We start from the raw sequence: 15,634 nt of genomic DNA on the forward strand, positions 1-15,634 counted from the left end.
CCGGGCCCACCGCTGCTGCCGGCACCGGGCACACACACCCCAACGCAATTATCTTCCTGCTGCACACAATGTGATTCACAGTAGGGAGATGAGGACGTATTAAAATACTCTGTCAAATTCCATTTAAGACTACGTAAGTCCTTGGACCTTTATTTTCTGTGAACTGAAAGGAGCCCCTCAGTGAGAGGTGCTGCCCTCACTTCAAAACAGCTCCATGAAAGGGCCACAACCCGGTATATTTTCCAAAGGTCACTATGACGGCCAGGAAAAGTAGTAATAAACTAATAAAATGTCTGGCTTCCAAAAACCTCACAGCGGTCACTCAGCTGGGGGAATCGAATTAATTCTGAGTTTGACACCAAACTATGTTTCTCTACGGAAACATGAACTGCATTAGAAGCAGCACCCAGCAATCAACCCTCCACTGTGTACACCTGTGCCTGTGCACACATCCCTGCATTGGTGCCCTTGTGGCTTTTGGAGCCTTGGACGAGGCCAGCCAAATCTGACAGAGCCTTGAGGCTCTCAGAGGACCACCATTACCTATAAGCAATGTGGAAAAAAAAAAAAAGGCTGGATGGAGGAGAGAAATCTATTATAATCTAACCTCGTCGTAAGAGTTCCGACAGAAGGAAAATGCACATTACCACAGACCAGAAAATCTGCAAAGGAAACCAAACAACAGCAGGGGAAGCGTTCGCTGAAGTTCACCAGTGACCACATCACATGTAGCTGTGGTTTTGAGTAATCACGGTGCTTCCTGCTTTCAGACAGTACTCATTTGTTCTTTAATATGAAAAAGTACTAGATACTTTACATAATACACATCGCAAATAAACCTAAATATTGCACAGAAGCACAATTTAAAATACCTGTCTAGTAGTCACATCAGACACAAACTCAATTACTTCATCTTCTAACCCAAAGGAATTCATCTTCCTTTGCATATAAAATTGTTACCTCATTTTAAAAGCAAAAGGGGTCTGTCAAAATAAGGTATGCTGCAGGTGTAATGGATTAATTTCTTCATCAAGTGAATTTAAACTCATACTATTCCACACCTATATGATTTTTCCTATATTCCTATATTTTCCTATATTCCTATATTCCACCCTCTATGATTTTTGAAATGCACAAATTCCGTGTGTGCCACAATATTGACTGTCCACACCACAAGTATTTTCTAATTTTTGACATTTAAAAAACCTAATTCTTGGAATGTTATAGAATGTCAAGACAGTAATTAACATCACTGAGGCTCTGTATCAGGAAACAGTATTATTAGAGGTAAAGATTAGCATGGTCATTTTACATAGATGTGAGAAATCAATAAGGTTCTCTTAGTTCTCTTCCCATGAAGTTTTCCAGTCATTTAATTAACAGAAAAGGATAGATATTTAAAAAATAACCATCATATTTCTCACCATTAAGCTAGGTGATTTTAATTTTCCCAGTGGCATACGTTTTCTTATTGTCTTCACTGACCTTCTAGCCAAAAAAATCCTGTTTGTTACACAAAAGTGTAGTTTGCAGTTGGTCAATAACAAAAAAACTGCTAACATACCAAGAAGTACTGACACTAAAGACAACAGAGAACTTCATCAATGTCCAGCTTCTGTCCTAGTTTTAAAAAGCAATACCATTTAATAAATTAGAAATTTAAATAGCTTAGGCAGGAATGAGGCTGGCTTTTTCCACAAAAAAAAAATTACTGCTAAAACATTTAAGTGAAAAATGGCAGTTTCACCTAAAAGACATTGATTTCATCAATATGGTTATTCAGCCTAAAGAACATGTAAAAGACACAGAACTTCAGCTGCTGGTATGTCAAAATCAGGAAAGGGTAAGAAGTAAAGAACAAAAACCAAAAAAAATGTCAATTTTTATATAGACTTTTTCAGTCCACTAGAATCTTGGAGAAGATTAGATCACCTTGACAAAATTTTTTTGAACCATTAATTGAAATAATGGTCTGCACATAGCAGAGTGCACATTGCAATATAAAACTGACAGATTGTATAAAACTTTCTCACAAAAATAGTTATTACTTTGACATATTAGATTCAATGTTGCTGTTTTGACATAAAAGACCAGTTTCTTCCTGGTGCAATTCCACATTGACTTAAATGAAGTTAAACCAGGTGAACACTTTATCCCATGTCTTTGGACCAGGACTGAACTTCAGTGTGTTCGTGCTTTTCTGTTTGTTTGTTTGGTCTGTCAAGTCAAAATGCCCTTGTCAGTCTGTATATAGCCATTTTCTATCAAAGGACTAATAGACAAGTACTGTGCTTCAGGAAACCTCAGGTATGACTGAGCATGCTGGAAGACAGTCAGACTGATCAGGCTGATGAAAGCACTCTCTTCCCTCAAGTTTGATTTTCCCCCAAATAACCTTTGGATGTTTAGAGATTTCACTTTAATAAATAAAACCTAAAGGTCTACAGTGTTCGATGACTTGTAGAATTTAAGTCATGTGCTCTCAAGCTCTCAAAAAGAAACCAAATAATAGTTGTTGAATACGTAGTGTTACTGTCGGCACAAAGGCAGAAAAGGGGACTGGCTGTGCCAACAGAACTCAAAAAAGCCCCACAAGTACACCTTCACATTTTTATTTTGAAAGCTTTGTGGGTTGGCAACAGTCTTGAATTAGCTTTTTTGTAAAGATAAATTGGAAAATGAGATGGCTAACATGATATAGGACTATATAATGTTGCGCAATACTGACCTCAGATTTGATGACAGCGGTTAAGATGGAGAGGGCACATTTCCTCTGTTTCTTGATAAGGCTTGGTAAGGTTGCCCTGAGCAACAGTGGGAGACAGATAGGAAAATAAAGAAATAGGTACTGTCCTATATGATAAGTGTCGGCTTTCCATCAACTTCAATGGTACCGAATCAAAATGTTATTTAGCAACAGTAAGGAAGACAAGAATTAGAACCTGAGTAATCAGAGAGCAGAAAAGCATAAAGAACAAAAGTACTATAAAATCTGAGGTTAGTGACCTAATGCAATGAAAATGCTGTAACAGGGAAGAAGACGATTTTGAGTAATCAGAGAGCAGAAACCCATAAAGACGAAGTAAATAGAAAGTACTATAAAATCTGAGGTTAGTGACCTATGGAGAAACTGTAACAGGAAAGATGTTTTTAGTTAAAAGGCATCTATTAAAAATACAAACCTCTGCTTTTCCAGTGCAAGCATCTATAATCTCAGTATTTCACAGATTTGCCGAGAGTTCCTTTGGAAGAAACTGGAGATCTCAGTCTTAAATAGACTTAAAAATTGTGAAGCTAAAATCTTTGCTCAAATAGTAAGTGTATTCATGCAATGTTGGTCTTCGTCCTTTCTAAGAGCCCTGGAAGTATTAAAAATTTAATCTCTTTACACTAGACACATAAAGCATATGATTTTAAAGCTTGCTGAACCAACATCCCTCTCTTCTTTTTACTGTATTTTTTACACAGGTCTATTCTACAATAAAATTTTAAAGAAGCAACCAAAGTCTGCAAAAGAACAGGAAAAATCTGTGCTTGCATAGTTAGGTATTTATTGCTACCATGTTTTCACTCGCTATAGAGGAAAATTAATTTATCTAAATGATTCTTTTTTTGTGAAATTAGCAACCTAAAAGGTAGAAAATGAGACACGTGATATTCTAGATGCTGATTATAGCACCTGCACACCTTGAAAATGGCTAACAAGCCATGTGAAAAATCCTTAGACTATAACATCTAAACTTTCCTTTTCATTTTCTTTATTATATAAGAAAAACACTTTTTTATCAGAATACATTTTGGAACTTTTTGTGTATGCTTCTGCTGAAATATCTGACATGCTTTATTTTATGCAAACCTCTAACATGGAATAAAAGCATTTTAATTGCAAAACTCCACTTTTGTTTCTTCCTTAGCACTTATTCAGAAGCATACATATTTTAGCCTTTTGATGACAATAAGTCATCAAATCCGAGATGTGAATTTGTCTTGATATGATCAGGAAAGATTAGAATCATTCTCCTGTATAAGAACTAATTTATTGCAATGACATGTCACCTTGAAAAATAATTTTAAATCACAAGTCTAGTATGCTGTATTTCTGTTTTCAAGAGTGAAATAACAAATTAATAGAATTACTACCTTGAAAATCCAATGTAACACTTTGGATTTCCTTCCTCATCTAACTTTCAGTACAGTAATTTCGGGACATTTTAGACGTTGTTACATTCCTCTTCCCTTTCCTGTATTCACACCCATTTCCAACTGTTCCATACTTCCTTACCTCACCTATCAACACAAATCTGAAAGTGTTTTTGAAATACAGGGAAAAATGTAAGAATTAAGTAAAGTGTCATTTCCCTTACCCCCAAATTTGGAAAGAAAAATGCAGTTGAAAAACAAGACAGAGATGAATACCTGAAAAGCCATTCTTATTTACCCTTCAAAGGACATCTGAAGTGAATTAAGGGGTATACGTTCGGTATTTCAGAGGCCCAAAGAATGCACGTAGAAATCTAGTGTCAGTCTTGTTCATTATATTCCTCTACTATTCCCGCTAATAGCATGACTCTCTCAGACTCAAAATAACACTGATCTTCCGTTTACCACTGCACATTTACTTCTCTTTCCAAAGTAAAAAAGACAGTGAAAGTGTAGTTATGACGTGTTTCCAGTGCAACTCACTTTTAAGAAATATCAGAAAGAGCAGCTCATCTGGAGGCAAAGAGGTGTGAAGGTTCAAAATGAGAACGTTATGGACTGAAACATTTACTCTGTTCCTCTAATTTCCTTAAATTCTTTGTTATTTTTATTCTTATCTTCCATATCCTGGCACATGAATTATCTAACCTGGAAGCACACAGAAAACACGAGAGAAGTGCAAACTATATCAGCCATGACAACTGAGAAATGTTAAAGCTTGCAGCCCTACAGCACAAGTTTTTCTAGCTTTCCTCAGGAGAATCTTCATTCTTCTGATCTGGTGCAGTCAGTACCCGACTCCTCACCAGGTCGTGATACATTCACCACCCCTGCCCCTTTCAGTGCTCACAGCTATGTATTCATTAGAATAGTTTTCATCAGAGAGATGCAAAAGACAAGAAGTCTCATGCAGCTGAAAGCTCAGTTCTGTGGATTCAAGCTGCTTTTTTGAGACAAGGATATTTGTTCCCACTTAATCAGATTTCCACAGTTACTCCATTGCACATACACACATACTTGCACCAAAGATGTCTGTCACAAGTAACATTGTTAGATACTGTAGGTCATTGGGAAGTTTTCAAGAAATCCTCCCCAAATAACTCACCATTTTAGAAAAAAAGAAGTCACTGTGTTTTTAAATTCTTTAATGGTACCTTTTTAAATACAAAACTATTTTTGGAACTGCTTGGTTGGCAAAACGTATCCTGAAACGTTGAAGACTTACCCCAAGTGCAATAGCAGAGAACCAGCTCAGTAACACCAGAACCACGGGAAATACTTAACATCTACAAAAGGATCATTTCTCATTTCTACCACAACCTCGTTTTTCCAGGACCTGTGTTTTAATGTGTTCCTATAAAAACGCTTCTGAGTATGGCTAATACAGATTAATTTTATACAGATTTCCAATCACCAAATACTATTTCTTTTCTCTAAAAAATGTTGACTGAGGAATGAGGATATGCTTGGTATTAAAATATAATGATGACTTGTTGTCCTAACACTTGCTGTATAACAGATAATGGCAGTAAATTAATCCATCCTCTTGACAGTCATTTCATGATAAGAATGAGAAACCTTACCATTTTCATTGCAGGCCTACCAAATTCCTGTCCTCAGTGTGCATTTCCATGACAATGATGGTAATCATTATAACAGCACTGTACATAATGACTCTGCTTTCTGTGATGTTATTCCCAAATTGGGTGTGAAAAATGTGAAAGGACAGATCTCAAATGGTAAAACTCTCACCAGTGAAGCAGGGCAGGCTACAGAATTAATAACTGACGGAATTGATAACGTGCTGCCACTGAACAGAAGCCTGGAATTAAAGGGCACCGCTCTCACAGCCTTCTTTCATTAACTGAGGGGCTTTGCGTGAAAACCTCTCGTCAAATTAAAGACACGTAGAATGAGACCTTCATGAAGTTTGTACAATTAAACGCAACATCAGTAAAACATGTATTTCTCAAAATTAAAAGGAACTCATGCACAATGACCACTACTGAAATTGTACTAATTACTGGTATTATGTCAGTCTCAGCCAGGCTTTCCTTTTTTTCTGAATTAAAAATATTTGCCTGAGCTGATCTTTGCAGTAAATCAGGTTGTGAGAACCATCACAACAAATGGAAAATGGAGTACAGATGCTTCTAAGTCCCACAAAGCTTCTGCAAAGATGAGCTTACTAATGCTGTGAAGTACTTAGAGCAGAAAATGATGAACATCACAGGGAATTCTTTGAGGAACAGGGGAGAAAAACTGGTAAGTATAGAGGAAGGAATGTCCTCAGACAAGGCATGTAGTCACATTCTTACCACGAAGGATTAAAAGAAATCTTATTCATTGATATCCATAAAAGCAGCATTAATAGAGTGGTCAGAGGATGAAAGAAAATATATTATGCTATCACAGGAATATAAAACTGAAAGGGACCTTTAACTCTCTGAGTCCAGGCCTCTGTTCTTGCATGCATTCATGTCTATAAATGTTTTCATAAAGACAAGCATGTCTTACTTTGAAGCCTCTTCAGATTTTTGTTTCCACTCTTCCTATTAGTGGACTCTTTCAGAATCTCACTTATTTTTTCATTTCCATTCTAAATTAACTCTTGGTGACAAAAACCAAATTTTTTCCATTAAAAGCTGAATCATCTTGAATAGCTCTTTTATTTCCCTTGTGGTTTCTTCTGAGGTTTATTTACAGAATAATATGTGCTTTTCGCTATTATTTGCAGGAGTAATTAAAGGTGTTTTATTGTCCACTACCACCTCAACCATGGTTTTTAATTTTCTTTGTATAGCTTCATATATAAATTAATTTTTCTTGGCCAAAAGTAATAACAGCAGTAGACAGGTTAACATTTTTTTTTTTTCACAACGGCTTCAATACCACTTTATCTCTGTTTTGATTATCTCAGCTTTTGCAGCTTGGTATTATATTTATGTTAAGGTTTGACAGAAGCAATAATTGATCTGGTGACCAGATGTTTCTTTTCCTGTCACCTGCACCTAACAAACCAATAGCGTATAACAGAAATTCATGATCTTGTTCTGCAAGAGCCTTATCGCATTGTGGACCTGAGGTTTACTGTCCGTATCCAAATCTTATTCATTCTATCTAGCTCTTTTCAGATAATGTTTTGATTCTCCTGCATAGGTTTGCATCAGCAACATGTTTGTAAAGTGTTTCTTCTATTCCATAATTATTCATGAAATAATTAATCAGTCTAAGATCGGTCTGGAAGCATATCTCCTCATTCCCTTACCCATTTTAAAAACTTCTCTTTCAATGCAACCCACTGTGTCCATTTAGAAAGGTCCTTCTCTGGTTTGTATTTCCTGTGCAAATCTCAACAATTTTTAGTATACTGAAATACTTGGTATTTTACTAAGTTTGGCATAACCAAATAATTTTTTTTTATTCTTTGTTTTACCAGTATCTTAAATACAGATGCTTCACTTGCTATTTTTTAGTTCAGGTGATGCTGTTCTAATTTAAAAGGCCCTGCTACAATACACCTGTGATTTCAGAAGGTACTGGTTTCCTTGGATATTTTTCATGCTCTAAGATATAATTCTCAGGATCCCCAACTTGAAGGCAATGCCCTCATCCCCATTAAACATCTTTCTTCACACCTCATATTCAATATCTTTCTCCATTTTCATTAAGGAAATTAAAATTTGTCTAGATTGTCTAATAAAAAATTCTATCATAAAGCTGAAAGACAATATTCATGGTGAGATAAGCTCCATCTGTCATATATCTTGCAGTAAAACTAGATATATAATTTTGTGTTCTTTTAAAACAAATTTAAAACCTAAGTTTTACAGATATTACACACGATAAATCAGACTTGAGTTGGCCATCCGATGGTGGTATCAGCATGAACTTTATGCCTGAAGCTCACTATGTATGTCAAAACATAAATGCAGGGGTTAGTGTTCTCTCAGGCTTCTGAGGAAGTGTAACAAGTAACACACTTCCTGCGTTTTTATGAAGAAAGTCACAAAGGATTTCCCTTTGGAGGAGTCCTTTTCCACCCTACCCTCAGAGTGGAATGAATACCCTAGGGAGCCTAGACTGGAAGCAGAACTGAATCTTATTCTGAAATAGTCTGGAAAAGTCTTTAGCAGTGAAATATTTAAGTCCTATGCATTTGGGGTTCTAGAATCTGATGTAAAAGGGTCGGTTGCACTCAGTGTTTAGCTGAGATCAGAAGAAACGCTGTTTTATCATGTTTTAATATCCTCATCTTACTTACTTTTATATATCTTTTTTTTCTTTATAATAAACACAGAAAGTACACATAATTTTCTTTATAATAAACACAGAAAGTACACATAGTTGACAACTGTTAAGTTCAGTGTGCATGTATGTAGCAATCCAAGAGGTGTCCTCCTTTAAAAAAGGATGTGCCATCTAAGGAGATACCTGGTTTTCCTCTACCAATGCCACATTTCAGGGGATGGGAAAAACAAAACCAAAAAGAAGACAATGGCCTTACCTTTCCTACATACTGAGGATCTGGTCCCATGTGTTCTTCTAAAACAAAGAACTGATTCCACACCCATCCACGCTTGGGACGATGATGCACTTCCGTTTCGCCTTCTATGTGTTTGGTTTGATTTCTAGTCACCTTGATGGAGCCATGGTGAGCAGCTCCATAACACCTCTGCACAAAACAGAGACAAACTAGGACTGGGCAGATACAAGATGTACTTGTAATTCTCATTGTAGGATAAACTTCCTGTTCAAGGTTTTCTTTCTCTTGTCTTTTTCAGCTGTAATCCTTTAATAAGTTCCCGAAACAGAAGGTGAAGCCTGGTTCAGAAATACAGTCCAAAATGGGTTTTTCTGCTTGTTCATGGCAGTTGTTTAGCTGCCCATTTGGGAAAGCTCAAATTATATTTACATCATGAAAAGCTGACTGGAAAAATTGATATTTCTTCTGAGATCTTCACAATAGAGTTCCACAGCCGACCATTTTCTATCTAATAGGGAAAGAAAAGAAAGCCACTTACTCATCACTAAACCCAGCAATTTTCAGGTTTCTGACCTTAGATTACTCTCACAGCTGTATTAACCAGTCTCTCAAAGACTTTTATTGCAACTGAAATTTCTTTTTAATCCTTCCTGTAAAAGTGTTTTCAGGTTGTTTTTATTAAAATACCTTAAGAATTTTCATACCTCTTCCAAGCTATGAAAACATACACATTATAAAAACCTGGATGATTCAGGACAGTTCCTTGGGCCTTTAACCTCAAGTCACTGACCTGGTCTGGCAATAAAATGAAATCTCTGCTGGTGTCATTAAACTGATAGTGATTAGTAATTCATTTCACATAAATTCTTGATTTTCCGCACATCACACAGAGATCCAACATGGTGAAAAATACCAAGGCTATGATGGGTTTTGAAAGAAAGCCTCCAAAATGGGCTTTGAGGATTCTGAGCCAATATTAGAGCATGCTGAAAGGATCTTGAAGTCAAAAAGCACCACCTATGCTTTACATGAATTCCAACCAATGTCCTATTGGAACATCAGAAAATTATTTCATACTGACAGAAAATTCAAGCACTGTTACTTAGATTATCAGCATTATTTTTATAAAAGCATTTAAGTTCCGAGTGACAATATTTTTCTCAACTTAAAAAAAGAAAATGTAACCTGTTATGCTATGATAGTAGAATGTGAAAATGTGCATAGAAGTTGATGTAGTGCTTAAAGCAAAGTACCTTGAAAGAAATAAAATAACTCTTCAAACTCAGAGAAATAGTTACTGAAAGGTAATAATTTGTTCAGTTATCCAGAGATATCAGAGATGAGTCAATTGGGAGTATCAAAACATGCAACTAAACCTACAAATATTAGAACTGCCTTCCCGTATTGGCTTTATTTGAGAATAAAGCCATTACAAGTTATGTAAACAAAAACACAATAAAACTAATTTTGTTTCTAAGCTTCATGGGAACCCAACAGAACAAATTCAAAATCCCTAAAGCACCACCAAAGAAGAAATTAGAAAACAGGAAAATACTGCAGCTAAAAGAAGCTCATCAACTGTCTTTTGGCTTCAGTTTTTTCTCCCCTATGCTTCTTTAAAATACATAATAATACTGGAAGCCCAACCATTCTTTCTTCTGTATTCACCTAAGTAGAGTTTCTCATCAGAATAATGGAAGAATACTTCAAGACTGCTGTACATTAGAAGTACTCAGAAAGGACATATTTTCTGCTGCTATTACTCAGTTCAGGACAGTGGAATATGCTGAATTAAAGGAAGCACTCTGGTATCCTGTGGTTGAGCAGGAGTTCAGAAAACTCTGTCCAGTATTTTTCACTGAGGAAATAATTTTTTACACATTTAGCATTATCCTTCTTATTTCCCTATCAATGTAATCTCCCCTAAACCTCTACAAAGACCAAGCCACTGGTCTCTTAAAAGACCCTCATCCTATCTCTTAACAGATTCGTACAACATGATGTATTATTACCTTCTCTAAATACAAGTGTGATTTAATAGGAATTTTTCACAGCTAAATGTTGTATTAAGTCTAAGTTTAACCAGGGGCAGAATCCAGACATTCTGAGTCTCACATTTGTTTCTAACTACATACTTTTCTTCCTTGGTTTCCTTGCCTTTCTGCATTCTTTCCTGATTCTTGCTAGAAATCAGATTTTGCCTTGAGGCATGCAATTTCCTTCTAAAGATTTCTATATTTACAGATGAGCGATTTAAATAGATTAGTCATTGTTATACTTCAAATGTACATTACAATTAAGCAGTACCACACAAAATCATAAGGCTGCATTTTTATCCACTCAAGTATTATTTTTCTTCCCTTTGTTTCCATCTTGGGAAATGCCTGGGAGCAGTTCATAAGACTATAAGCAGTGCATAATAAGTTAAAAATTGTATATAAAGTGCATTGAGATTTCTCAGAATGGCACATTTGAAATCATCACTACTGAACTTTCACGTATAAAAACTGTGGGGATGGTGGTGGTGGAAAATTCTTGTTTATAAAAGAGTAAATATAAATGAGTGCAGAGGATACCAATAAACCAAGATTTACTATACAGAGCTTTTTTTCCTCCCTCCCTCTCAGAAATCACCTATAGAAAAAAATTTTAAAATACCAAGATGGAGCCTCTAAACTGTATTAGTTTACAGTCTGACTCATTTATGACTTAGAACAAATAAGAGGAAAAAAAAGAGGCAAACTATGAAGGGCTGCTTAATCTCAAACATATCTGTTATTTCTAGCATTAACATTAACTAGGAGGCATGAAATTTATATTTTGCCAAAACCACTATGTTATTTAACTTAATTCAGAGAGTAACTGTTAAACAGCCGCCCCCAAAATTAAAGTTTTAAAATCCTTTATTCTGAACAAATGTTTTCTAAAATAATAATAATGGTACTAAAAAGAAAGATTATAATGGCATCTACTTCCTGTTATAATCATGCTTAGATGTTCAGGCCTCAGCTGTTCCTGAATTGTGTGTGAACTCTGGACAAATGTTTCCATTATGATAAACTCAACAATTAAAAGGGGAAGGATTTTTAAGTGAAGATTCTTTGACGTGTTTTCACTCTGGGAAACATCTTTTAAAACCAAAGCGTAATTAATGCTTAATACAAAGGTCCTCATTGTTACTTACTCAGCACCCTCCTACTAAAGGTCTAGCATAAAAGTTCATTAAAAAGCTGCCCCACACCCCAGAAAGAAACCTCAACTCTGCCACAAAGTACAGACAGAAGGACCTTGAGTGGTTAGCACAGAAGAGACAGTAAAGCAAAGAATAGACAAACTTGAACTGTGAGTGACTAAAAAAATGGACTGAACTTTCAGAAATGCCTTAAATTGTTGCCTTAAGCTACCATACTGAGATGTTGACTGTTCAGTACTATTGTCTGCAGCTTCAGATTAAGTGTCCTGCTTTATGGTTTTTGTTATAATGATGTATGCAATTGCAGAGTAGACTTGTGTTATTGCTGTCTCCTGAGAGCCCTCATGAAAATGATCTGTGTGTCTCAAGAGACTGTCAGAGTGAGTTAAAACTAAAATAATTAAGTAAGATGAGGTGGGAAAGTTCCACCAGCATTTCTGGAAATCATTATAGCAGAGTAGTTACTGCTGAGTATGGCAGCAAGTCACTGTAATGAATTCCCAAGAAACCAGTATAAGCACAGTCATGCAAAATGTGCATGCTTCACTACCATGAGGAGATGCATTCTCAGTAGCGGAGACTTCTCCTGAATCTCAGTGTTCCCCATCTCCCATAATCAAATCGACCACATATTTGAATTCATCTGAATGATTCAATTTTGCAGATGCACATTCAGCACAGCTCTGCACATATTTTGTCACATCCCTCGGGGCCCCTTTTCGGTCCCACAGTGACACAGTGACAATTAGTTATGGAACTTGTAGTAAATTGCATTTCTCCTATACTTTCTGACTTCCCCCTCTGCACTCTGCCCTCTAGACTTCCTCCCTGTCAGAACAAATTCTTCCATGATCAAAATCCGACCTGCTCCAAATCAACATCATGATTTAGATATAAACAATCAGGCAGGAAAATATTTCTTTCTTCCTGTGTTGCCCATGCCTAGGCTATTGCCAGTGTTGATGTCCTTCAGCACTGCAGAAATAATGGTGTATTGACCTGGAGACAGAAGACAGAATAATGGGCTAATATCAGAAAGAAATATTGGAAGTTATTTTTTGTTTCATCCTTCTGAAGAGAAGGTTGATAGATTGCCAAGAAAAAATACAGTACTCCTGTGGACCTCTGGTAATTGGGAGAAAAAAGTGAAATTTCTAGGTAGATGAAGGGAAATGGTTCACCTATAGTTGGTCTCTATTCTCTTTTCCCAAGGTTGGTAGAGCTGAGCTATGGGGCTTTTCTTGAAAAAGTAAGACACCGAGTTTTTCCCAGCCTGTGCAATACAGACACAATATATAATTATCGGTGCTTCCTAACTAACAGTGCCTTCTGCACATGCTAGTCAATCTGACAGTAGTGTCAAAACTGTTTTGCTAAGCATTTAAAAACTGTATTACATGTTGTTCTCTTGCACCTTCATTGTAGTTATGTTGTAGCAATGTGTACAAGACGAATAACTAGAAAAAAGGGATTAAATAAAATGTTCTTGAAATAGTTTAGTAGTAACTAAAAACTACAAATGTTTTGACACTGTAGTTCTATATTGACAGATCATCTAGAAATGGGAAACTGGACTACTTTTTTACTTCAATAGCATACGAAAATTTTCTTTAATTTGTCAGATAACTGCACGAGATACTGAACTCACAAAGTATTACTAAATTTATGTGTAAGTATCTTATTATGCTGAAAGCTATTCTTTATCATCCTGGAACTCGATCAGTTTCCTAAGGAAAGAGAAAATAGCACTGGAAATCTCCCTTCTCACCTCTTTAAGTCAACAAACCCAGGTGATGGGTGTACAATATCAATAGGTGTTATTCCTTGTACCTCTCTTTCACGTTTACACACAGTCTTCTGGTAAAGACCACTTCTAATCACCCCAAAGTGTCTACATTAATCTAGAACTGACTGTTATTTCACATAGTAAATTGTTTTACATAAACTCCATTTTACAAAATAAATAGAAATAACCACAAAAGAAAGTCTCCATGAAAAATAAAGAACATTCTATCATATAAAGTAAGATAAATTCTGTTATGAGGAGAAAATGGCAGGGAGGGAGTGAGAAAATAAAAAGGCATCCAAAACTGACAAGCAATCAGACATTATAAAAACACAAAAAACAGAAGAAAGTTTAGAGTAAGATGCAGTGGACACTGAAAAAATAACTGAAAAAAAAAATCAAGACAGAGAAGCAAATTGGAAAGTTCAAGTGGAAACAGGTGAAGCTGTGAAAGCTAACACATGAAGCTAATAGAGATGATTTTTCTTTCAGACCTGCAAGCGTGTGTGTGTGTAAAAAAAACCACCAGCAGTTCAATTTCTGTGAAATGCAAGAAATCCAGTTAATACAGTTCAAAAGAAAGACAGTTAATATAAAGAAAACATTAACTGGAAAAAAATAATCATGAAAAATTTACATATTTGTGAATTGGTACACTGACATTGCCAAGGGAAGTGCAAACGCAGTATTTATTTCCCTATGCTTTTACCTTCCATACCCAAAATGCTCTTTTTCTAAATTCCATATTTTGACCTGTAGCTCACAGATCAAGTCAACTGATGACGTATTTGATTCAGGAAAGAAAGTATGTATGCAATATAAAGTATATAACAATATAAGGACAACGCATAGGGTTAATGATTACAGGTTGCTATGCAGTATGTAAATTGAACCTAAGAATACAATGGCTTATCACACAATCAGAGAAAAATGTTATGTAAAATTAATTACTTAGATGAGTACACTACTTTTGCTGGTACTTCCCAAATAAAAAAACAAGAAAAGAAAAAGAAATGCTCTCCTTTTCTCTTTCTTCTCCTCCTTTACCTCCAACTCCTCAAAGAAAGGAACAGTAATACCAAAAGCCAAGGAACACACAGAAAACAGCAGCTGTATCCTGCAATATTATTATGGAAAGGGTAATAACACATTTTTGGGCATTCTAAAACAATGAAACCAACACTCCAGACTCAAATCCTTCATTTGGAAAAGCAAGCTGGTCCTCTGGAAAGTAAATTATTATACTACATAACAGAAAGAGAGTTCGACAGCACAGATATATGTTTTATATGCCCTAATGCTGTAGTTAGATACCCAAGGATCATTGCCAAGGGATTAACCAATTAATCTCCCCATGTGATTTTTTTAAAGTTAACAGCAGCATTTAGCTGCAGAACTAGCATTAAGTCCCTTTAAACTAATCAAAATATTTCAAATAGGAATCGGTGATGAATTTTTCAGTAGTATCCTGACTGACAGACGTATGTCAAACAGTGCCTACTTAGGATGCTCCATTCTTCCTACTGGCTCAGACATCCACAGAGATTTCAGGACCCTCCATTAAATCTACAGTTTGTATCACATAAACTTTCTTCCTATGTGTTCATAATCCAGGCTACTTTGTAAAACGAAGAATGTCTCTTTTTCTGTCTCCAATTCTTCCTCCATTCAAGACCAATATTATTTCCAAATTTTCCTTCTTCTCTTACTGATATAATTCAAGAGGTTTATTGCTAGCTTTTTATTAATTAACATTTCTTGTTTTACTGACTCAACTCTGTACAATTTCAGTAGCTTCGAAGACATGGAAACCAATATACCATTATTGTTCTGTGAAGATCACCAGAAGATACAGCTTAGTCATCCCTTTGGGTTAAGAACTTCTAAATACATTCTTTCTTTAAAACAATTTGGATTTCAGAGGCTTAACTGAAACAGTTTGTATGTTTGTTCTTATTTGTGTTACAGG

General features: G+C 35.8%; 1 protein-coding gene across 5 annotated transcripts in view; it reads right to left on the bottom strand.

Annotated features, from left to right (window-relative positions):
- CDH18 (cadherin 18, type 2) overlaps window positions 1-15,634 on the bottom strand; it is a 522,827-nt gene that overhangs the window by 161,720 nt on the left and 345,473 nt on the right. For 4 of the 5 annotated variants that reach the window (XM_014941039.1, XM_014941041.1, XM_014941037.1 and 1 more), the window contains one exon: window positions 8,708-9,194. In XM_014941039.1, the coding sequence (XP_014796525.1) occupies window positions 8,708-8,935 (228 nt within the window). In that variant the 5' untranslated portion in view covers window positions 8,936-9,194. Of the gene's footprint in view, window positions 1-8,707; window positions 9,195-15,634 lie in introns of those variants that run through there. The other variant, XM_014941042.1, reaches the window with a different exon arrangement.

This window comes from Calidris pugnax, unplaced genomic scaffold (assembly GCF_001431845.1).
Source record: "Calidris pugnax isolate Ruff unplaced genomic scaffold, ASM143184v1 scaffold8, whole genome shotgun sequence".
NCBI lineage: Eukaryota > Metazoa > Chordata > Aves > Charadriiformes > Scolopacidae > Calidris > Calidris pugnax.